The 19,968-nt window shown below is 44.0% G+C and overlaps 1 protein-coding gene across 3 annotated transcripts in view; it reads right to left on the reverse strand.

Annotated features, from left to right (window-relative positions):
* The window catches only part of LOC118103648 (neural cell adhesion molecule 2), a 248,823-nt gene that overhangs the window by 26,386 nt on the left and 202,469 nt on the right, over positions 1 to 19,968 (reverse strand). For all 3 annotated transcript variants that reach the window (XM_047339009.1, XM_047339008.1, XM_035150791.2), the window contains exons 8-15: positions 17,661 to 17,806; positions 11,181 to 11,331; positions 9,032 to 9,219; positions 7,827 to 7,923; positions 6,625 to 6,798; positions 4,346 to 4,465; positions 3,306 to 3,427; positions 807 to 981 (exon numbers count right to left, since the gene is read on the reverse strand). In XM_047339009.1, the coding sequence (XP_047194965.1) occupies positions 807 to 981; positions 3,306 to 3,427; positions 4,346 to 4,465; positions 6,625 to 6,798; positions 7,827 to 7,923; positions 9,032 to 9,219; positions 11,181 to 11,331; positions 17,661 to 17,806 (1,173 nt within the window). The remainder of the gene's footprint in view (positions 1 to 806; positions 982 to 3,305; positions 3,428 to 4,345; positions 4,466 to 6,624; positions 6,799 to 7,826; positions 7,924 to 9,031; positions 9,220 to 11,180; positions 11,332 to 17,660; positions 17,807 to 19,968) is intronic.

Here is a 19,968-nt window from a genome sequence, read left to right on the forward strand (position 1 = left end):
AAACCGGAAAATCAAAGACTACAAATAGAGTACAAATATCTCAGGGTGGAAAAAGAGGAGCCACAGACGTCGAGGAGGCAGACGAAGATAAACTTGGAAAGGCGACAAGATTCGAGGGCTTCCGATGATAAGGTTCGATGTCGGGGTCGATTGGCTGAAAACAAAAAAATCACGTAATTTCCGCACCTGAAGTATACTTCATGTTCTAGCTTCTAGTTCTAGAGTATTTTCTTGTTGTAGTGAACGAGTCTGAGCCGCACAATCCCCTGCTGATTTCTTCATAAGTAAAAGGCAAACACACACTTTTGGGGGCATTTTACAGTTTTCACATCTGAAAACGGCTCCAACGTGAGCTTTATAGCAGTTGCAATGGAATATTACAACAGAAAACCACTTTTAAGGAAAGTGCTTCCTTCTGGTCTCTCACATTTAAAAGGCCAGTCAACAGTCACGGGTGGGGGGGCACCGCAGGAGAGGAACAGGCACCAGTTTCTCTACTGACAACAGCCTCATTTGTCCAGCAAGTGCAGCGGCAACGGGGCCTGCCGCGCTCCGGGCCTTCGCTTTATCTTGACTGGAACATCTTGCTCTCTTGCCTTTGTTATCGCCAGCGCTGTCACTGTTTCCAGTGGCTTAAGCACACCGCTTAACACGACAAGTTCCCAAATGTTCTCTGAGGGCTTTCAAAAGCCGTTTCAATGCCAACTAGAAGTAGGCAAGCAAAAAAGAACAGCGGGTGTATATTAAAAGAAAAAGGGCCAATCGCAAAACACACAGGGTTTGCCTTTATCGTGCTTTTTTCTTACCTGTAATATCAGGCTTCTGTGGCATGAAGAACTGATAGAAGGTCGGCTCCGACAGGCCCTTGACATTGCGCGCCGTGATTTCCACTTCATATCTCGTGTTCCACTGCAGCGGCTGAAGCATCGCGAAATCGTTCGCTCCGGGAACGAGCTTGGTCATCCACTGCTCCTCTTTATCCTGACGGGAGGGAAAAGAGGAGCGTGGAGTTAAAAAAATAACAAAAGGAGAATGTGAAAGATGGTCTGCTAAATGAAATGTAGAGCACTGATTACATTTGTAGAGAAAGAGTGTGTGGTTTTTTTTATCTTGGGCTTGTGAAAGTTACTACAATCAGAAATTTGGTCACAGATGCACTTGAGGAGGTAAAAACACAAATCCTCTGTTTTTCATCAAGTTCACATAAAGTTCTCTGATATGTTTCCATTCCTTTGTGTCTTTTCTCCTCCTCCTTTTTACATCATCCTTCCATTTCCTCCTTCCTCCCACCTCGTCTTGAGACCAATCGCAAACAAAGGATTGGAAAGTGAGGCTGAGAGCTGCAGCCTGAAAGCACGGTGCACTTAACAGTCTTGCCTACTTGGCACCCTGCCCCCGCTGCTTTTGAGTACAGCGGGGAGTGCAAACGGGGCTTTTATAAAAGTCAAGGTCCGGGGCGTAAATGTATGTAACATTCGTGTGGATTGTCAGGGAGCTATGATGGGTCTGTAGTCGGTTTTTCAGGGTTCATCCGACTGCGCCCCCGCCATGAAGGGGGGGGTGTGCTCCCGATGCCAAACGAGGCCGTAAGATTACTGGGGTGTGAAGCAAGCACCTTTTTCCTGTGCGCTGGCATTCAAAAAGCCTCGCCGAGACTCCCTGACCCCCTTCCCCGCGGCGGGTTTTCATCTGCGGCGGTATTATTTTAAATCGCTGTCACTTCCTCAACAAGACAGACAAATGCCTGCTTGGACACATTAGCATCGGGGAGATGGGAGATTTAGACGAGCCGAAATCCACTTAGTCCTGTGGAGAGTTCTTGTGCGAGTGCCATCTATTCTGCTCGCCCGCCTTATCTTGTGAGTTTAAGCTGCATTTTGCTATTTTACACACACAAAAAAGCCCCGACTACTTAAATGGATGAGTGAATCCAGACAGTGTATGTGTACTCTCATTTAAAACATGAATTGTGAGGATTGAAAAATAGAGATTCTCGAGCAGAACATTATACATTTTGCCGCCAACGCACCCACTCAACTCAATCAATGGGAACCTATCAAAACCGCGAGTCACACACACACACACACACACAGACACACACACACACAGACACACACTGGGAGAAAATTGGATTTCCATTGTCACATCCTGAGTTTCTGTTGTGTTAAACAAAAGCAAAAACCAAGTAGTGGCTTTATTCATTCTCATTCTCCTTTTTCTACTTAACATCATTTTGATTTAATTTTCAACCTGATGAGTCTTTTAAAAATATCTATTTTCTTGCAACGGTGAATCAGTGAACACACCAACAATTATTATACCGTAAGTTAAATTAAAAGAGCAAATAAATATAAAATTAAAAAGGTCAAAGAATATAAATACATATATAAGTAGCACATACATTTTTGAATAAAAAAAAAGAAAGACTTAATAATTCTTAAAGCAGCTTGGAACTGCAGTTGTGAGCAAACATTGACTGCGGTCAATTAGTGTTTTTTGCTTGGGAAGGTACGTCAGCCACGATAAGACCCGGTCACATTGTATAAATGCTAATGAAAGGCGCTTCAGTGCTTCCTTTTCTTATCTCCTTTAGCGTACAATCACATGCAAAAGCAAACGAGATAATGCCGACCCACAATTCCTTGCATAGCATCTGCTGCCCTCCGCTGAATGATAATGTCGTTCAGAGTAAGTGCGGTCGGATCCTCGCAGCACTGGGGCTGGTTTCCTACGTCATTATGAGTTCTCCTTCTCATCTTTCCTTTTCCGTCGAGGTTTAGGGAAAGTGCTTAGGAAAGGACATAGGAAGTAAATCTTTGGACTATTGGCCTGTGATTTTTTGGGGGTGGTCTTTTTTCTGCTGCGTATTAATATAGATAGAGAGAATGAGAGTAGTAATAAGCATAGTTTATTGTTGGTTTCTGTCATTTCTTATGACTTGAGAAGAAATATATGGAAGTATAGAATATTGCAAGTCATTATTTTGCTTCTTGAAACCTTTTTCTTTCCTCATCTTTTCACTTTCTTGCCTTTGAGTCATTAGCTCCACCAAGGAGCAAGGAACCTGTATCTACCACTAGTGTGTAGCTGAGGCAATGTGGATTCAGAAGGGGAATCAACGGTTTGTGTGTATCTTTAATAATTTTTACTCATGAACTTGGATCTGGAACCGTCAGACCAGGCGTTGGTTTGATGGGGTTGTTGGGCTTTGGCGGAGGAAAGCGCTCTTCTGCGTGCCATTCCAGTTCAGACATTGTTATGGTCGGACTTCTGACGACACATTTGCCGACGCCACGTTTACTCACCGTCTTGTACTTGACGATATACTCCACGATGGGCATCCCTCCGTCGTCCTGCTTGACCAGCCCCAGCCTGTAGGCCTTGCCCATTCCCCTCTGCCCGTGGACCGCCGGCGGACTCGGCTCCCCTGAGAGACACAAACGAAGCGGGCTTCAGAATGAGATGCCAAAAAAACGTAAGTGTGTGTGTGTGCATTCCCAAAGAGCAGGTGGGAATGTGAGATATGAAATAATGACGCAGAACAAGGACAGAGATGGTTTCAAGCTGAATTAAATTCATATTACAAGGCAACTCCCACTGTCTGGACTATAGCTAATGTTGACTGGAGGCTCTCATTATTCCGACAAGTCCATTATTCCCTGTATTTTGCTAATTGGGTCTTTTTTTTAACATTCATCCTCTGTAGCTGCACGGCTGCATAATATCCACCGGTGGAAACACCGTTTCTACGGCTTTGCCTGGATTTACTGCAACTCAGCGGTGCCAGATTGCCAGAATAAATAAAACGCTCATCATAAAACCCTGGCAGTGAATAATTTTTTTTTTTCAAAGCTGCAGTTTTATATCAAGACACAAATTTGACAGGCCCAATAATTTGGATTCATATCACTGAAATATGAGGTTGTAACCATCTCAGATATAAACACGCTGGAGTTTCACAACACGGCAAATAGGCCTCATTTTACCAAGATGTCGAGGCTTAAAAAAGATTCTGCACGATGTTTGTAAATATATTTCTGACGTTTTAATTAAAACGTGATTCCATAGCTTTCCATAGTGTTGACTGTCTAACGTTATAATAAGTTACATTTATTATCATCTATCTACCGCACACAACTTATTTGTTAACTCCTGAAATGTGCAAATAATTCACAATTAACGGCTAACGGCTACGGACTCATTGCAGTAGAGTGATTATGACTGGATTTCATGGGCAAGTGGCCTTTGGATCAGATTTGATCGGATCCTGAGGAGATGAGAGGCTCTTATTTTGTAGGTGTTTCAGTCAGTGGGCTAGCAGGGGAGAGGAGGGAGTCAGACTTACGGATGGGCAGAGTCTGGAAGGTCTCCGTGTGGCTGAACTCCCCCTGACCTTTGCCGTTGACGGCCGCCACTCGGACCTCGTACGTCGTGTTGGGCTCCAGCACCGTCAGCACCACTGTCGCTGGAGAGAGAGAGAGATGAATCTGATGAGATCACTGTGTATCATACCGAATATTAGACCAATAGCAACATTGAAATACAGGTACAATATGTGGAATTCATCCTGTAAACTACATTGATTATTGAAGAACACAGGAAATCTAATTACCAGACCACATTACAGATTCCTATTTAAATTGTAAAGTCGTTAAGAGTCTATTTACATAACCTTCACCATCAAGAGGAGCCGGGCAGAGTCTCGGCGGCATAATGAGCCTGAGTGAAAGTTGTTGTTTTTGTCAGTTCTGCACAAATTAAACACTTGGACGATAATAGGTGCTTGTGCAGTTCTTTAGTCCCACAACTGAAAACAAATACCGCAATTTGCCAGCGTGCTAGGTTACTTTCCAGGCTATAAGTAGGCCTTTCAATTTGGGCAAAAGCATTCAAACGAAATGAGTCCCGGCATCTCATTATATTGAATTACTTTCTGCTGAAGGTATCTGAAGTGGCTCATATGATTATATGACGGCCCTCGACTGGTTGGTAATTAGTCTGGCTCATAGTTTTAATATTTTAGTCTAAATCTTAAATAAAAAACACATTTAACTAAATTACACATATAATTAAAGTGTATTTAGTTCTTTCCCCGATGTTTCCTTCCCTTTGTTTTCCACATGTTCCTCATTGTCCTTCGACATGTGATGTATATTTCAAATTTATACTCTTCGTGCTACTGTAGCTGCTTGTTAGTATTCACCTCACCGCCACCGCCATATTGTAATCGACTCTGAAATGAGGGATATTAGTGATAAGCCCCTCAGGTTTGTCAGACCTGCTTATCACCCGAGCATTCATCCTCTGGCTTCCATTTTCCTTCCATCCATCCTTTGCCTAATGGTGTAGTTTTCCACCGGCAGGCTCAGAAAAAACAATTTGGAGTCGTAAAAGCATAACAGGAAGAGGAGGAGGAGGAGGAGGAGGAGAAGGAGAAGGAGGAGGAAGAGGGGTGTGCGCCTTCAAAATTATGGTTTAAGCCAGACACATGAAGAGCATGTAACGGGACGAAAATAGAATATGTTATTTCCATTTTTAATTACTTTTATTTCTTGAATTGGTTTGTGACAAGTTCCGATCACTGACGGGTCCCTGAACTCATCATTAATCACTTAAATAGCATAGAGCATAAAGAATGATGGTTATTTATACTTATATTTTTTACACGCTCTTCAATAACTGCTGCCATGCAAAAAAACCATATACCACGAATTGTGATGTTAAACAGGAGAGAGAGCACATTGCCTCCATTTTTGAAAATCACCGCTCCTTACCTATAATGATATGATAATGAGACCCATTTTCTCAGCAATTTCACCTTTTACAAACTTTTTCAGTCCTACTTTTTCGGGCTAAAGATCTGAAAAACGATTAGATTTGAATGCCTCACAGAGCTGAGTGGAAGTCAGTGAGGAGGGTATGAAACACGAGACTATACCATCAGTTCAAGAAAATGAACATATATTTAGGGACCAGTGGACTGTAAAAATCTAATAAGGTCTCCGACAGTGACTTATATTTGATACCATGATGTGAGTTTATGTTCCGTGGGGCAGAAAGTAGGTAATTTATCTCTCCATCACTGCTACTGACCACTGCTTTTAACCACCTCTTCACTTTAGGGTCAATTAGACGTCATTTTATCGTTAAGGTCTCTTAATAAATGACCCACATCGTTTTATTTCTTCAGATTTAATGGCTATTCCTAATTTAAAAGGGGGACGTCCGGATAAACATTAAATCATGATCGTGATACAGGTGGAATATTTGGGTCATCAAACTGTCTTCTTCAAATTCCCGTGCACAGTCCCCGCCATCTGTCTCTCTCATCTCCCTTCACACCGTCCAATCAGAAGCCCTTCATGGGATCCTTGACCCCGAGGATAAAAGGTGCTGGTACGCGTGAGGATAACAGCGGGGGTTTTGTTATGATAGCGAACCATAGGGGAATTGGTTTTGCCCGTGAAATGAGCTGAGCAACACGTGGAAGCTTCTTATCGATCTGACCTCTGCGGTTAAACGGAGCTGGAAATAGACACGTTGTCGAGTGTGCGTTTAGCTTTTTTTTTTTATTCACATCAAGATTATACCTTTATGTTAAGAGTAATAACAAACGCCACTCACTCTGAACACTGTGCGACTTTATGTCCCTCCATTCCTGCGAGCCCGTCTCCTTGTACTGCACCAGGTAGTAGCTGATGGGCACGCCGCCGTGCGAGTCGGGCTTCATGAAGGTGACGGTCGCCAGCCGCTGGGAGACGGCCGAGAGGCGCACGGAGTACGGATTCGATGGCACGTCTGAAACGACAAGAGGGGGTGACGTGGGTTTTTTACGTTGAATTATTCGCGCTTGTTGATTTTGGGTTCCATTCCCGGATTTGAAAATCACAGCCTAGGATGAATCAAAGCAAGGCAGCACTGTGATAAACTGCAATACCACCTGGTGTATTTTTAAACAAAGCTTAAGTTACTGCAGTGTAAATGCAGCAGACAGAACTTCCTGTGCCTCCCACCGATTACATCATCGGCGTAATCAAACTAAAGAGAGACATTATTGCTGTAATAACTCTCGGCCCTGAAAGCAATTTAACACACAGTTAGAAAAATTCATTTTGAGGTGAGGAGGTACATCACTCAGCTGCATCTCTCATGTGTCCTTGGACTTTTTCACCGCTAAACCAACATGTTAACTACTTTTTCTTTCCTTTCAGAGCATCTGTGTGTTGTTCGCACATTTGCTTGTGGCCTTATTTAAAAAGTGACGAGTGCTCAACTTCCTCCTGAGATCATCTACCCTGCACGTCTCTGTTACCGGTTCAAACTTCAACAGCGGCATGAGTGTGTGTACGGGTGTTTCCCTCTGTGTGTGTGTGTGTGTGTGTGTGTGCAGAATTGAAAGAGAATAACTTCCTAAACACATTGTTTTCTGCAAGACAACATATCGGGTCAGCTTTTTGCTCACCACTTTTGTCCTTAGCCAGAGCAATTCAATCTGCACTAAAGATAATTGGACTGCACTATTGTGTATTAGCCTGTGCTACCGTAAATTAGGGGGTACTTCAGAAAATAGCGAGGGGTATGGTAAATCAGCTGGCACTGTTTCAGATTAGGCTAGCCTGAATAGGGCTGGCGAGTTGTAGTGACATTTATCTTCCCGAGAATTGCAAATAAGGCTATTACCATTAGTAGAGAGGTGGAGGGTTACGAAGTAGTCGGACTGTTAGAGTTACTGTGTTTCTAAAAGTCTGGGGTCCCTGACTGTGCACAATCTTGACTACGCTCAGGTAGAGGAGCGGGGGGTAGCCGTGGCAGCTCTGCAGACCCACCTGCCTGCGCCAGGATGAACTCCTGGTATCGAACTCCGATGTTGTTCCTGGCCGTGCAGTTGTAGCGGCCAAAGTCCCTGTCGGACATCGGAGTCACCTAGAACCAGAAAATAAGAAATTAAATGAAATATCATTTAATGAATTCCAAAAATACAACTCTTACATACGTGTATTCATTCAGCAGAGAGAGACAGCAAAGAGTTGTATTTGTCCAGGTGTAGAGATACCATCCATCTACCGCTTATACATTAATCGTTGCAGGGAGCTGGAGCTAATTCCAGCTGAAGGAGGGGGAGACCCTGAACAGTTCACCAGCACATCCCAGGAGCAACATACGGAAAGAAACAACCATTCACACTGAGCCTTCAATCGATCGAACCCCAATCGGCATGTTTTTGAAATGCGGGAGGAACGCGGAGAGAACCCAGACATCACTGTGCCTCCCACAAGAGATATTTGGAGATACTGCATCGGACATTTCTGCTTCCCGTCTGATACAATGCAGGTAAATAGAGATTTGTTTGACGCACTTAAAGCTGCATCCATCCAAGTTTTTTTTACATTTACAATAGCTCAAATGACAAATGTGCGACATGATGGGGGATAGAAACTCATAATTTACAGGACCTAGTGTCACAAGTGACTCATTTCACCCAGATCACCACCTTTTACTGCTTCCGGGCCTTAAAAACTCTTAACAAACTTTATTATACTATTAGAGAACTTAACTAAGTGTAATAATATCCAAACTTTACAATATTATCAAGTGCAATGTTACAATGTGCTAACTGAGTATATATACTCTCTATATCTATATACTCGGTTTTAATACCCTACTGTTTTTAAATTTAAATTTATTCTGATTGGTTTTGAGGTGGTTTAAAAGAGAAAGAATAATAATTCTTTCACTCACTCACGAAAATTATCAATGTACAAACATGTGGAGAAACTGTGCCCTGCTGCGACGCCGGTGTTCCTTTCATTCTCTCTAATCAAAAGACAAATTACTCCTGAGAGAGACAATAAAGACAAATCTCATCCCGTCCCGTCCTCATTTAGGAGCTGGAACTGGTTTGTTGCCGTCGGTCAATTTTCTGTCCGTCACCGGATCGATCAGGTATTGCGAGCGTTCTCTCATGTTTTGTACTTGCTGGTAAACAGGTCAATATCCCAGTTTCAGCTTTGATCGCAGGGCGCGCACCCACCTCCAGCACAGACTTGCCCTCCGTGCTGTGCACCCGCGTGTTGGTGGTTGCCTCTGCGGAGATGGTGAGGCGTTCTCGCCTCCACAGCATGGTGGCGGGAGGGTTGGACATCACGTCACAGCTGATGTTCACCGGGTTCCCCTCCCACGAGTAGAAGATGGTGTGATTGGTCAGGAACTTTGGTATATCTGCCGCATAAAGAAAAAAGAGATGTTTCATTTATGGCAATGGAGCTTTTAGGGCTAAAACAAGACCTGGATTTTTTTTAAAAAGAATTTGTGGCAGAGAGTTAAACCCTCTAATAAAAGGTGGAGCTGCGTTGGATGATGAAAGACATCAAAATGACTCGCTGAGGCTCAACCCGCAAATTCCTCAAAAGGAGGAGAAAAAAGAAAGCATTTCATTAACAGTTCCCAAACTCTCCGTGCAATTTTAAAAAGAGAAACTAAAATTTAATTGAAGCCGCCTCACGCTGGGGGGAAGGGAGGGGAGATCTCCATTACGATCATCTCCGCAAGAATAAAAATAAATGCAAACAGAAGTTCATTTGCCCCGGCAAATAGGAAGGGCAGTAATGGACGATCGGAGTGGCGAGCTGTCGTGTGGATTTTCTCTCAGCCCAGTCAGCCCGGCTCAGTCGGAGAGGCATTATGGTTGTTTTATGTTCGCTTGCAGGATTCCATTAAAGAGATTGATGCCCGGCTCTCTGTCACAGCCGAGGACGTGTTATCCCCCTGCAGCCTGCAGTGACTTAGTAAATGAGTTCATTAGTTCAGTAGCGATGGCTGGCTCAGCCCCGCCGCGCTCGCACACACACACACACACACACACACACACACACACACACACACACACACACACACACACACACACACACACACACACACACACACACACACACACACACACACACACACACACATACAGCCTGTGTCTCTCTGCAGTCGGAGACCGAGTTGTCAACTGTTTACAGTTTAATGACAGCGACTTTGCCTTATGGTTGGGGAGTTGGTGGATGCATGTGAGATTTGTTGTCAATTTCTTTATGAGGATGCCATCTAACTTTTTTCCCCAACATGTCAATTTTTCAAGAGCTATGCAAAAAAACGTTTTTTAAAGGGGATCCGTGAACCCAAAAGTCACCTCAGCCCGAGGAAGAGAAAATTGGTTTCTAAATGACAGCGGAGACACAGGAGTCTTTTTTTTCCCTTTCACCCTTCACTGTGTCTCTGGATGTGTTTGTTTGTCCGCCCTCTCTTTGTTCTTCCTCGGAGCTTCAAGGTGGAAAACGCTGCTCCCGGAAAATGTATTTTTTTTCTGTCTCCGGTCTCGTTCAGGCGAAGCAGAGCCCACTCTCGTAATGAGCGCGATCGTTCCGAGGACAAAATGGAGATCTCTGCTCCAGAGCTCATTAGGCAGGGGATAGTCCGTCCCAAATAGTCCCCCAACAACCAGCACTGAGGAATGGTTGTGCTCACTGGGAAGTAGGGGAGCTGTAACTTCAGGGGTGAAAGGCTAAGCGTGATATCCTCTTACTAATTAACCCTTCTGGAGGCTGTGTGTGTGGTGCAGTGGGCGCAGGGCTTCGGGGGGGGCTTTATGTTTATAGAAATATAATGATCTTCAAAAAGAAAAACAGACTGGTTGAACTTTTGAACTGCGTACATGCATGTCTGCAAGGAATTCACTTAAATGTGTTTCATTTTCACATTAGGAATATGATACAATATCCATATGCAGGGATTGGAGGAGTAGGTGAGGTGATGTCAAGTGACCGGGGCTCCAACGGTCTTATTCAATTTGCCCGTTACTGTTGGAGTTTTGGAGGAAATACAAAAAAGCAACTACATAAATAAATAACTTATTTATGGGCACGTTTAAGCTAAAACAAGGTACAAACTTTCAAACTGTTTAGTTCCTCTTAAGGTTCGTACATTTAAGTCAGATTTAAGGCCAATTATTCCAATTTAATTAGTTAAACAAGCAGAACACTCAGACAATGGTTTTGTAAATGTGCTAAAATAAAAATAGGCTCGCTTTCCACATTCTGTAGGTGTTACACCTCAGTGAAGCTAAAGTTTGTGTACTGTAATGAGCAGGACTGTCTCACACACACACAGGTGGGGGAGACAGCAACACTGATACTCACATTCGATGTCCAGAAACATGCTCTTCTGATGACCCCCGATCCGGCTGAGCGCCTCGCAGTCGAAGCGGCCCAAGTCGGCGAGCCTCACGCCGCTGATCGTCAGCACAGACTTGCCGTGGCGCCCGCGGACCTCAAAGCGCCCGTCCTGCCTCTGAAGACACAAAGAACCTCGTTTTTGTATCATCTTTAAAGGTATCAAGTCAGAAGAGGTCATGAACTGGATTGTTTTTATTCACATCCCTATTATGCTCACACAAGTATTGTTAGCACTTTATTTGTGATATTATACTTAAAGGAGACGCAAACTTTTATATCTGTGATCGTATAAAGCTGGAGAAATGATTGATTGAGTCCAGCGAGTAAAGTTCCTGATCCAACTTTGTAGCCGGGACTGAATGACAGCCCCTTGATCCACTCTGACCCCCGTGGCAAGCAACTGTCACTTGTCACACAGAGTCGGGGTTCATGCAAAAAAAAAGAAAAAGAAAAACCCTGTCGATTTATTACAAGGTCATTACATCTGTATGAAGACAGATGGTATCAATTCGAAGCAACGGGTCAATTACAGCAGACGAGGCTATCATTCCGGCAATCGACATTCACTCGTAATGAGAAAAAACACCCCAGGAGCATCCCTGCTGCAGACAGCATACAGCTGCAGCCTCCAGACGGTTACCTAACAGATACCCTCCGTCACCCCCGAGAAACTACTTTTCAGCAGAGCTGCCTGTGGACTCGGGGGTTGATGTATTTGAGAGCTGCGTGACTGCAGCAGGGTTTCTCTTTCTTTTTGTTTCAGTTTAGGATTGGAAGAAGATTCGGGGGTCAGATTCACTGAGTTCAATTACATCAAACAATGCAACGTTCTGTCCCATAACTTGAAGTACAACTTGTTCTCTGCAGAGGAACCTTTGCAGTAAATTAGATGATAAACATGATGCAATGATACAGTGGTGAGACGTTGTTTGACACTTTAAACGCCATTTGAAACATGTTGCACAGAAGTGTTTTAACTCTTTATCAGTAATAATCCAGGTCCAGCCGAACAGACAGCAGAGTGTTACTACAGAAAATACAATGAAAAAGGAACTGCATTTCATTTCTTGGATCGAGGTGGAACTGAAACAGTTTTGCATTAACAGCTGGTTGTCGAGTCGTAACTGATAAGAACCAATCAGAGAGCTGAGTCATCATGCATCAAGGTTTTCAGTTTTTGCTCATCGATCCTAAAATGCCGTCCTGTAGTTTCAAAACCACCACATGCTGCATATGAATGCAACTATTAAATCTACCACGTTCTTTTTACAAGATAATTGAAATTGACAAATTTGTTAAACTGACTGAGCTGAGTTTATACATCATTTATACAATTACACAGTTTGACAGAATTCAATTTCAAGTTTCAAAAACGTAGATGGTGGCAAATTCCAGGACCAAAAAATGCCAAAAGTGAGTTTCGAAACACATCGGAGGCTGCACGGAGGTTGCCATAGTAATAAATAAGCTTCTGGTTGACTCGCAATCAAACATATTTATGTGGAAACGCGGAGTGAGGCTCTTGAAAACTCTGCAGTCGAGTGGACTGCGGGAGTAAACATAGCAACAGTGATATGTTCACACAAGTACTCAACACTGTCACATGTGTAGCTGCTCGCTTGCTGGAAGACCGCAGGGAAAGTGTTATGGGTCAGCCTGCAGTCACGTACTGTACATGTTGCATGAGCACACACACGAATACACACACTGCACAGGAGCTTTGTGTCACACACTGTATGTCCATGGGTATACGTCAAAAACACATCCATTTGCATCACAAGTTTACTTTCCCCACATTGTTGCCTCCTAATGAGACAATTAAGTCAACTCAGAGAAACAGCTTTTAGTGGAGTAAAAATAGAATATAATTATTTCGCTCGAGGCCTGAGAGTATAATGTAGGATTGCACTCAAATGAGTTTGTTCCTCGTAAAGGAATTGGAAAGAAAGAAGACGCTGAATAAAAAATGCTGAGGCTGAGAGTCAAATCAGGCTCACAGTAAGCCTATTTAGCAGAGGGATACCCCACAGTGCGTTGGGAGGTTTTTGTATTTGCAGCCGTAATCGGCAATATTCTTGTTTGTGTGAACTTGCGTCATTGTTGGTGATCATCGCCGATTTCCGCTGTGATTCTGCAATGTGTGTTCAGCCGTGGGGGCTATTAATATTCATGCCGACGACCTTATCCACGCCACAACCGGTGCATGCGTCAACGTGGCGCCGCAGGAAATCGAAAAACATAATTTCCTGGGTGAGTATTTTTAGCCGTGAAGCTGCGTTCGCGTCATAGCGGAGTTGCTGTAGTTTCCGACTTGTGAATATGCAAACAACAGCTGAATCAAAATTACGCGCGGGCCAACTGATATATCTGGAAATACTCTCCCGGAGAATTAGTTGAGGAGATCAGCGCCACTCTCCGGGGCCTGGTTCTGTCCAGAGGTAATGAAATCCGCCTACCAGCCCCTCTCAAGCCTGTTAATTACCACGTTACATTTGTTGTTTCCGATCACATTTAATCAGCTCTGAGCTTTTTGATAACTAGCAACAGAGACTATAAAAAAAAAGCCCTCACCCACCTGCCTCTGCTAACATTCATTATGTGTCTAAGCCTCATAAGCCTCGGCCGTGAAGCCCCCCTCTTCTGAATCAGACGCTCTTTATGCGGTCGCTCTTCCACCGCTCAGGCATTATCCCGTTAAGAATGGCTTATCTTTGCTCTTATCGCCGCAATACCACCGGCCAATGAGGTGGAGCGGCTTTTTAAAAAGGCTCGGTTCTGGTCCCTTTGTGTCGCCGCTGCATCCTCTGCTTGTTTGCGTCGCCAGCTGAGGTCAATGGGGATTGCGAGTGTGCACGCGTGTGAGTTGAATAGGAATGCCGGAGATGGGTGGGTGGGGGGGATGAGAGGAGGAGGAGGAGGAGGAGGAGAAGAGGAAATCTTCCAGGAGGGAACTTCTGAGTCAGGAAATTACATGCCACCCCACTCCCACACTTCCTCCCTCCTCCTCCTCCTCCTCCTCCTCTCCCACCACCAACTGACAGGGTCTGTGTTTAGAGACAAACTCGGTCCCTGATGCACAGCCTGTTTGATATGCGGCTCGGTGGAACGACGAGGCAAGCGGCCAGACGTGAACACAACAGCGGCTCGCGCGCACGCCCCGGGACACACACGCCGCAGCGGCACGGTTACACGCATACTGTAAACACACACGTGAGCGGCCACCAACACGAGAGCGCCGGGATAAAAGGCGGGGAAAGGCGGAAGCCGAGGGAATACGGGAGCTGGGAGAGATGAAAGCAGCAGCAGGTAGTAAAAGCAAAGGTGGGCAGAAGAAATGAGAAAAATATAGGAAGTCCTGTACCTATCTGATCCATAAGACCTCAGAAATGAGAGCGTGTGGGGGGGTTTACATTGAGCATATGAATCTAAATTGCAACTGCAATCTCTCAAATGGGATTGTCGTTCCTGTGTTGCATTGTTAATTCAATGCTGGAGGAATTTTCAGATTTTACAAATGCCAGCTGTAAATGTCAAACAGGGCTGGAAGTCCAATTCTGGCGAGAATGGCTTATTCTAACTGTTTGCGCCACTCTAATGAATAGTGTAACACCTCATACTAACAAAATGACAGTTTACGACGTTCCAAGGAAAACGTGGGCGAGCTGAGGGGGTTTCAACGTGGCTGTGATCCGTTTCCCTCTGTGTTTTGCTGCGGCTTTTGTGACCAGGTATCAAACGGGGAAAGAAAACAATAATCTCAGCGGGGCGTGGGCGTCAGTTTTTTTCAAGGGTTTTAAGTGCAAAATGTCTTTTGAAGAGAGATCAAATCAACGCGAGCTTGACTCCTGAATAACTGAGGAAAAGGTTCAAAAGGTTCTTTGAAAGTGAACATTAGGTGAATCAACAGGCAAAAGCTTTGAAAGGATGAAATGCTTTTTTATACTTTTGGCTCTGGTAGGTTATATAGTTGATATTATTTTGTTTGTCTATTATTTAGAAGGATTACATAAAAACGACATGACGGATTACCATGAAATTTGGTGGAAGAATAGGCTACGGGGCAGGAAACAACCCATGAAATTTTAGTGCAGATTTGAAAATTAATGGGCGGATCCAGGAAATCCTCGTTTCCCATGCGCAACAGTGACAAACTGAAGAGTGACAGAGAGAACTGCATTACATGTTATGATAACTATGAGGTCTGAGGGTCTGCGTGTATGGTAAAAACGTTATGGGCAACTGTGCGAGTATATATAAATGTTTAAAGTTTAAAAGTCCAAAGTCGGCTGTAAAGAGAGCTGCTCTCCTCCTGAAACTGCAGCAATGCACAGTATGAGAAACGTGATGTGTTTTCTGAACATTAGAGCATGCAAACCTTTACAAGTAATAACACTAACTCAAATTATGAACCCGAGCATGAGCAGAATATGTCTCGTTAAAAGTCACGAGCTCCCCAGTGATGTTTTGCATGAATAGAACAGAGGCGACGCCAGTTTTCCGACCCTGCTCGCGATCAAAACAATACCACAGGAGTGGAACAATGGCCAAACTCAAGTCCTGCCTCAGTTCATAATTACATTCCAAAAACTGCCTCCTATTATGTTCCTCGTAGACTGGGGGTCGCAGAGTCAGTTGACAAAGAATGAGAAGAATGGAAGCAGCGTTACGTGGCGACTAAGAATGAGCCCATTGTAGCTTAATGTCTCAACAAGAGAGGCAGAGTGTGGATATGCAGATTGGGGAGCAAATTGAGAGAGGAACATCCTGCTTTAAAGTTAAATGACTGGGGCCATCCATCACGCCTCGCGCTGCACAGGCCGCGTTTGTCTCTGCGTATGTTTAGGTGTGTTCGTTTGCACTACGCATTTCCATAATTGCATTTGCAGCAGGGAAGAGAAGCACTTACTCTCATTTTTTGGCTGTGATTTATCGACCCGAGCGATTCGAGCCAATGCACACATTCATTTATCTCTGCGTTGACCTTTTTCCCCCGAGCAAAAGAATGGCTGCCATCATTGTTTTTCTTTTTTTCTTTTACTCCTTCTGAGAAAGCTTCAGCTTTGAAGCCGTGATGGAAGTGCGTGTGCTTCCGACGTTGATGGCAGCTAATTCAAGAGTAATTACCTTCCAAGAAAATGCGGCTGCAGCTCATTCTACTTTTGATTTGTGGGGCTCGTCTTGTGGACAAAGTGAATAATGGATGTTGGGAGAGAAAAAAAAAAAACCACGCACAACTGAAGCTTAGTATCTTCTCAGGTTCTTTTGTCGGATTAAACAAAAAGTCAAAGTCAAACAGAGCTACAAATTAGAGTGTACATTGAAAGGATTCGTGTTTGCCCTGAAAACATCAAGGTTCTTTGCAGCGTCTTTGTGCCGAGCGCGCTAATCAGAATAAATATGTGTGCTGATTTCCCTTCATTCCGCCTGTACGCAATAAAACGTGGATCAATGTAAAGGTGGTTTATGAGCAGCTTTGAAATTATAAAAGTCTTTGAAGCTAAGTCACGTGTCAATTATAGCATGGCGAAGCAAATGGGATCCAGCATTGACTTTTGAATGTGACTATTATTAGCATTTGCCTTTGGACAGGCCCTGAGCAGCACTGTTAGCAGTAAATGGCTCTAATTGCTCCATTTCGTCTTTGGCAGATGGGAGTGATTATGTCAGCTTTTATTTTGATGAGGACATATACAAGTAATGACCTGCTCATGCTGCCCATTTCTTTTAGGACTCAACCATACTTCACACAAATACTCAATTTTCCTTTGGATAAATTATACTGACATTTTAATGGTCACCATAGGGCCGACAGAAAGAAAAAACATTATTCATGTATTTCTATTTCTGAGCCATACAGCTCCAGCTTTTCTCTGAGTTGTAAGTTTTACCTTTACATCTTTTTTCAATCTAAAACTTTAAAATCCTCATTAGTGACACTCAAGGATGGCGTCGGACAAAGTCGGATTTTAAAGTCGCATTCGAAGGTGACATTTTACTAGAGAGTATTGCATTGCAGTAATGTCACATTCAGAGGGATACTGTAAATACTTTGAGAAACACAGCCAGCTAAAATACAGGGACGACGGCAAATACCTGAAGTCAAGTGGGTAGAAATATCACAACCTATCCCTGTTCCAACGTCAGAAAGGTGTGTGTGTGTCGGGAGGGTGTGAAACAGTTAAAACATCATTTTTTACTTATTCATTTACATATTTTGGGATTCTGAAACTACAGTTATAAGCTGCATAATATCCGTTTAAATTATGTTCTATGTGCCCAAGCTCATCACCCGAACACATGCTTTAGGGATGATGGGCACACACACACACACACACACACACACACACACACACACACACACACACACACACACACACACACACACACACACACACACACACACACACACACACACACCCAGATGGAGGCTCTGGCAGTTTCTACCTTGTCCCCTTCCACGAAGGTATGGCCGTCGCTGGCCCTCCTCCAGGAAATGTCGGGCAGAGGCTCGCCCTCGGCCACGCAGGAGATCATGGCGGCGCTGCCCTCCACGGCTGTCACGTTTTGCAGCTGGGTGATGTGAGGCTGGACTGCAGGCCCGGCAGAGGACGAAGGGAGAGAGAGAGAGTAAAGAGGAGAGAAGAAATAAAAGTGAGACAAGAAGAATGGACAGAAAGGCAGTGTACGGGAGGAGCGAGTGAGGAAAAAGAGGGAGTGGGAACGAAGCTGTCAAAGATCTAACTCATGAGGGAGAGGAGATGAAGGCTATACCACGCGGTTTGAACACAGAGCTGAAGCATGACTTTGGTACTGACAGTCGAGGCCACGATCATTTATTCACCGCAGTCATACTCTCCAGGTCTGGCATGGCGGCAACACGTGCCCTCTGGCCTATTCATTTTTTTGCCTTGATGATAACACAAAAAAACTGACTTTGGTGAAGTTTCAGAGCATAACCGCCTCCGTGTGCGCTCAAGCTTTAGTTTTAAGTAAATATAGATTTTTGTCTGGGGGGGGGGTGGGGTGGGAGGGGGATGCCACTCCGGCGCCCTGTGATTCACTATTGACGCAGAGCGAGCACATGTCCTGAAAAGCGTCAGGTTGGTGGCCGCCCCACCCCCCTACACCAGACCCCCTCTGCTCGCCCCCTACTGATAAGACGCTCTAGGCAAAGCCCTGGAACACCATGCATGTCAAGGGCAGGGAGGGTAGTCATACGAATCATGGACCCCCCCAACCATCACACACACACAACACGAAAATCCTTAACGGGGCACTGGCAGTGTAGCACAGCATAAAATCCTAAAACGAAAAGGGAAGTGAATGGAAAAAAGTGACGACTGTACTGCAGGCTCTTAACACCGCCCGGGGTTGGGGGGGGTGGGGGGTTTCTGAGGAGAGGCAATTTCACATGGCTTCAATCTCGGGGTGTAGGAGCCATCTTGAGGGATTTGGGGAGGGATATTTTGTCCAAACATGGGTTCACACACACACACACACACACACACACACACACACACACACACACACACACACACACACACACACACACACACACACACACACACACACACAACACCTGCAAAGACCTACTCTGGGGGGATCCTTTCCTAACCACTGTATCAAAACAGTGTTGGTTAAGTTGAATCAACAGTTAATTGCAGGATGGGACGTATTTTAGTTTCAGCTGCCCTGTCAATCACTTATAAACTTGGTCATATCTGTGGATGCACCTATGTAGATATTTCATTAAAAACCAGACGTTTCCACCGAGAATTTACCACATTAACAATGTATAGAGTGTATTTCTGATTAATTTAATGTTATCTTCATTGAAAAAAACAGTGCTTTTCTTTGAAAAATAAGGACATTTCTAAGTGACCCCAAACTTTTGAACGGTAGTGTAAGTCTAACAAAACAAGAAAAAGGACGAGTTGTACAATCACACTAGAGTAAATGCATCTGTATGTATATTTATCCCATTTTGTTTTGTTTAACCCCTTTGGATGTCTGCACACTGTCTGCAGGTATTGCAGAAAATAATAGTCCATTGCACAAACAGGTTTATAGTCATTGTTTGCAGGAATCCAAAACTTTTCAGACGGCAAAATGTTACAAATAAATCTCAGGGAACAAGGGAACAAAAACAGGCAGCACGGAGACTAAAAAGACACGGGAGGCAGGAAAAACTGGGCACGGGTGAGACCAGACATAGACGGGACGTAAAACAAGCAGAATTGGTGTAAGAATGCCAAAGTAAAACTAAAAATAACCAGAATACCACTGCCAAGGCCCAACGGTCTCCTTAAATTCAATCAAGCTGCAACAAATTCCAAACACTCTTATCAGTTAATACGTCCGATTCTTCTCATCAATATCCATGAGTTCTTTTTTAGCCTGTTTCCCATCTTCCTACAAGTTTCATGGAAATCTATTGAATAGTTTTTACATAATCCTGCCGACAAACTTTATTCACAAGTCCACAAAGTGTTTTCAAAATATCCCCAAAGAGTCCTTGACAAGAAGCAGATCCCAACAGTCTGAATACAAGAGCATCTTTAAAAATCATTGTCGAGTACAATGTTATTATACTCGATGGTAATGACGTCTAAAAACACAAAAACAAAACTGAAATTTCAATAAATGAGAATTATTGTTTCGCAACAGACGTCTATGGCTATAATTCCAGCACAAACAAAACAACCAACGCTGATGAGTTTTTAAGTCAACAATCAAGTCCTAAAAGCCCATT

This window comes from Hippoglossus stenolepis, chromosome 24 (genome assembly GCF_022539355.2).
Source record: "Hippoglossus stenolepis isolate QCI-W04-F060 chromosome 24, HSTE1.2, whole genome shotgun sequence".
Lineage (NCBI taxonomy): Eukaryota > Metazoa > Chordata > Actinopteri > Pleuronectiformes > Pleuronectidae > Hippoglossus > Hippoglossus stenolepis.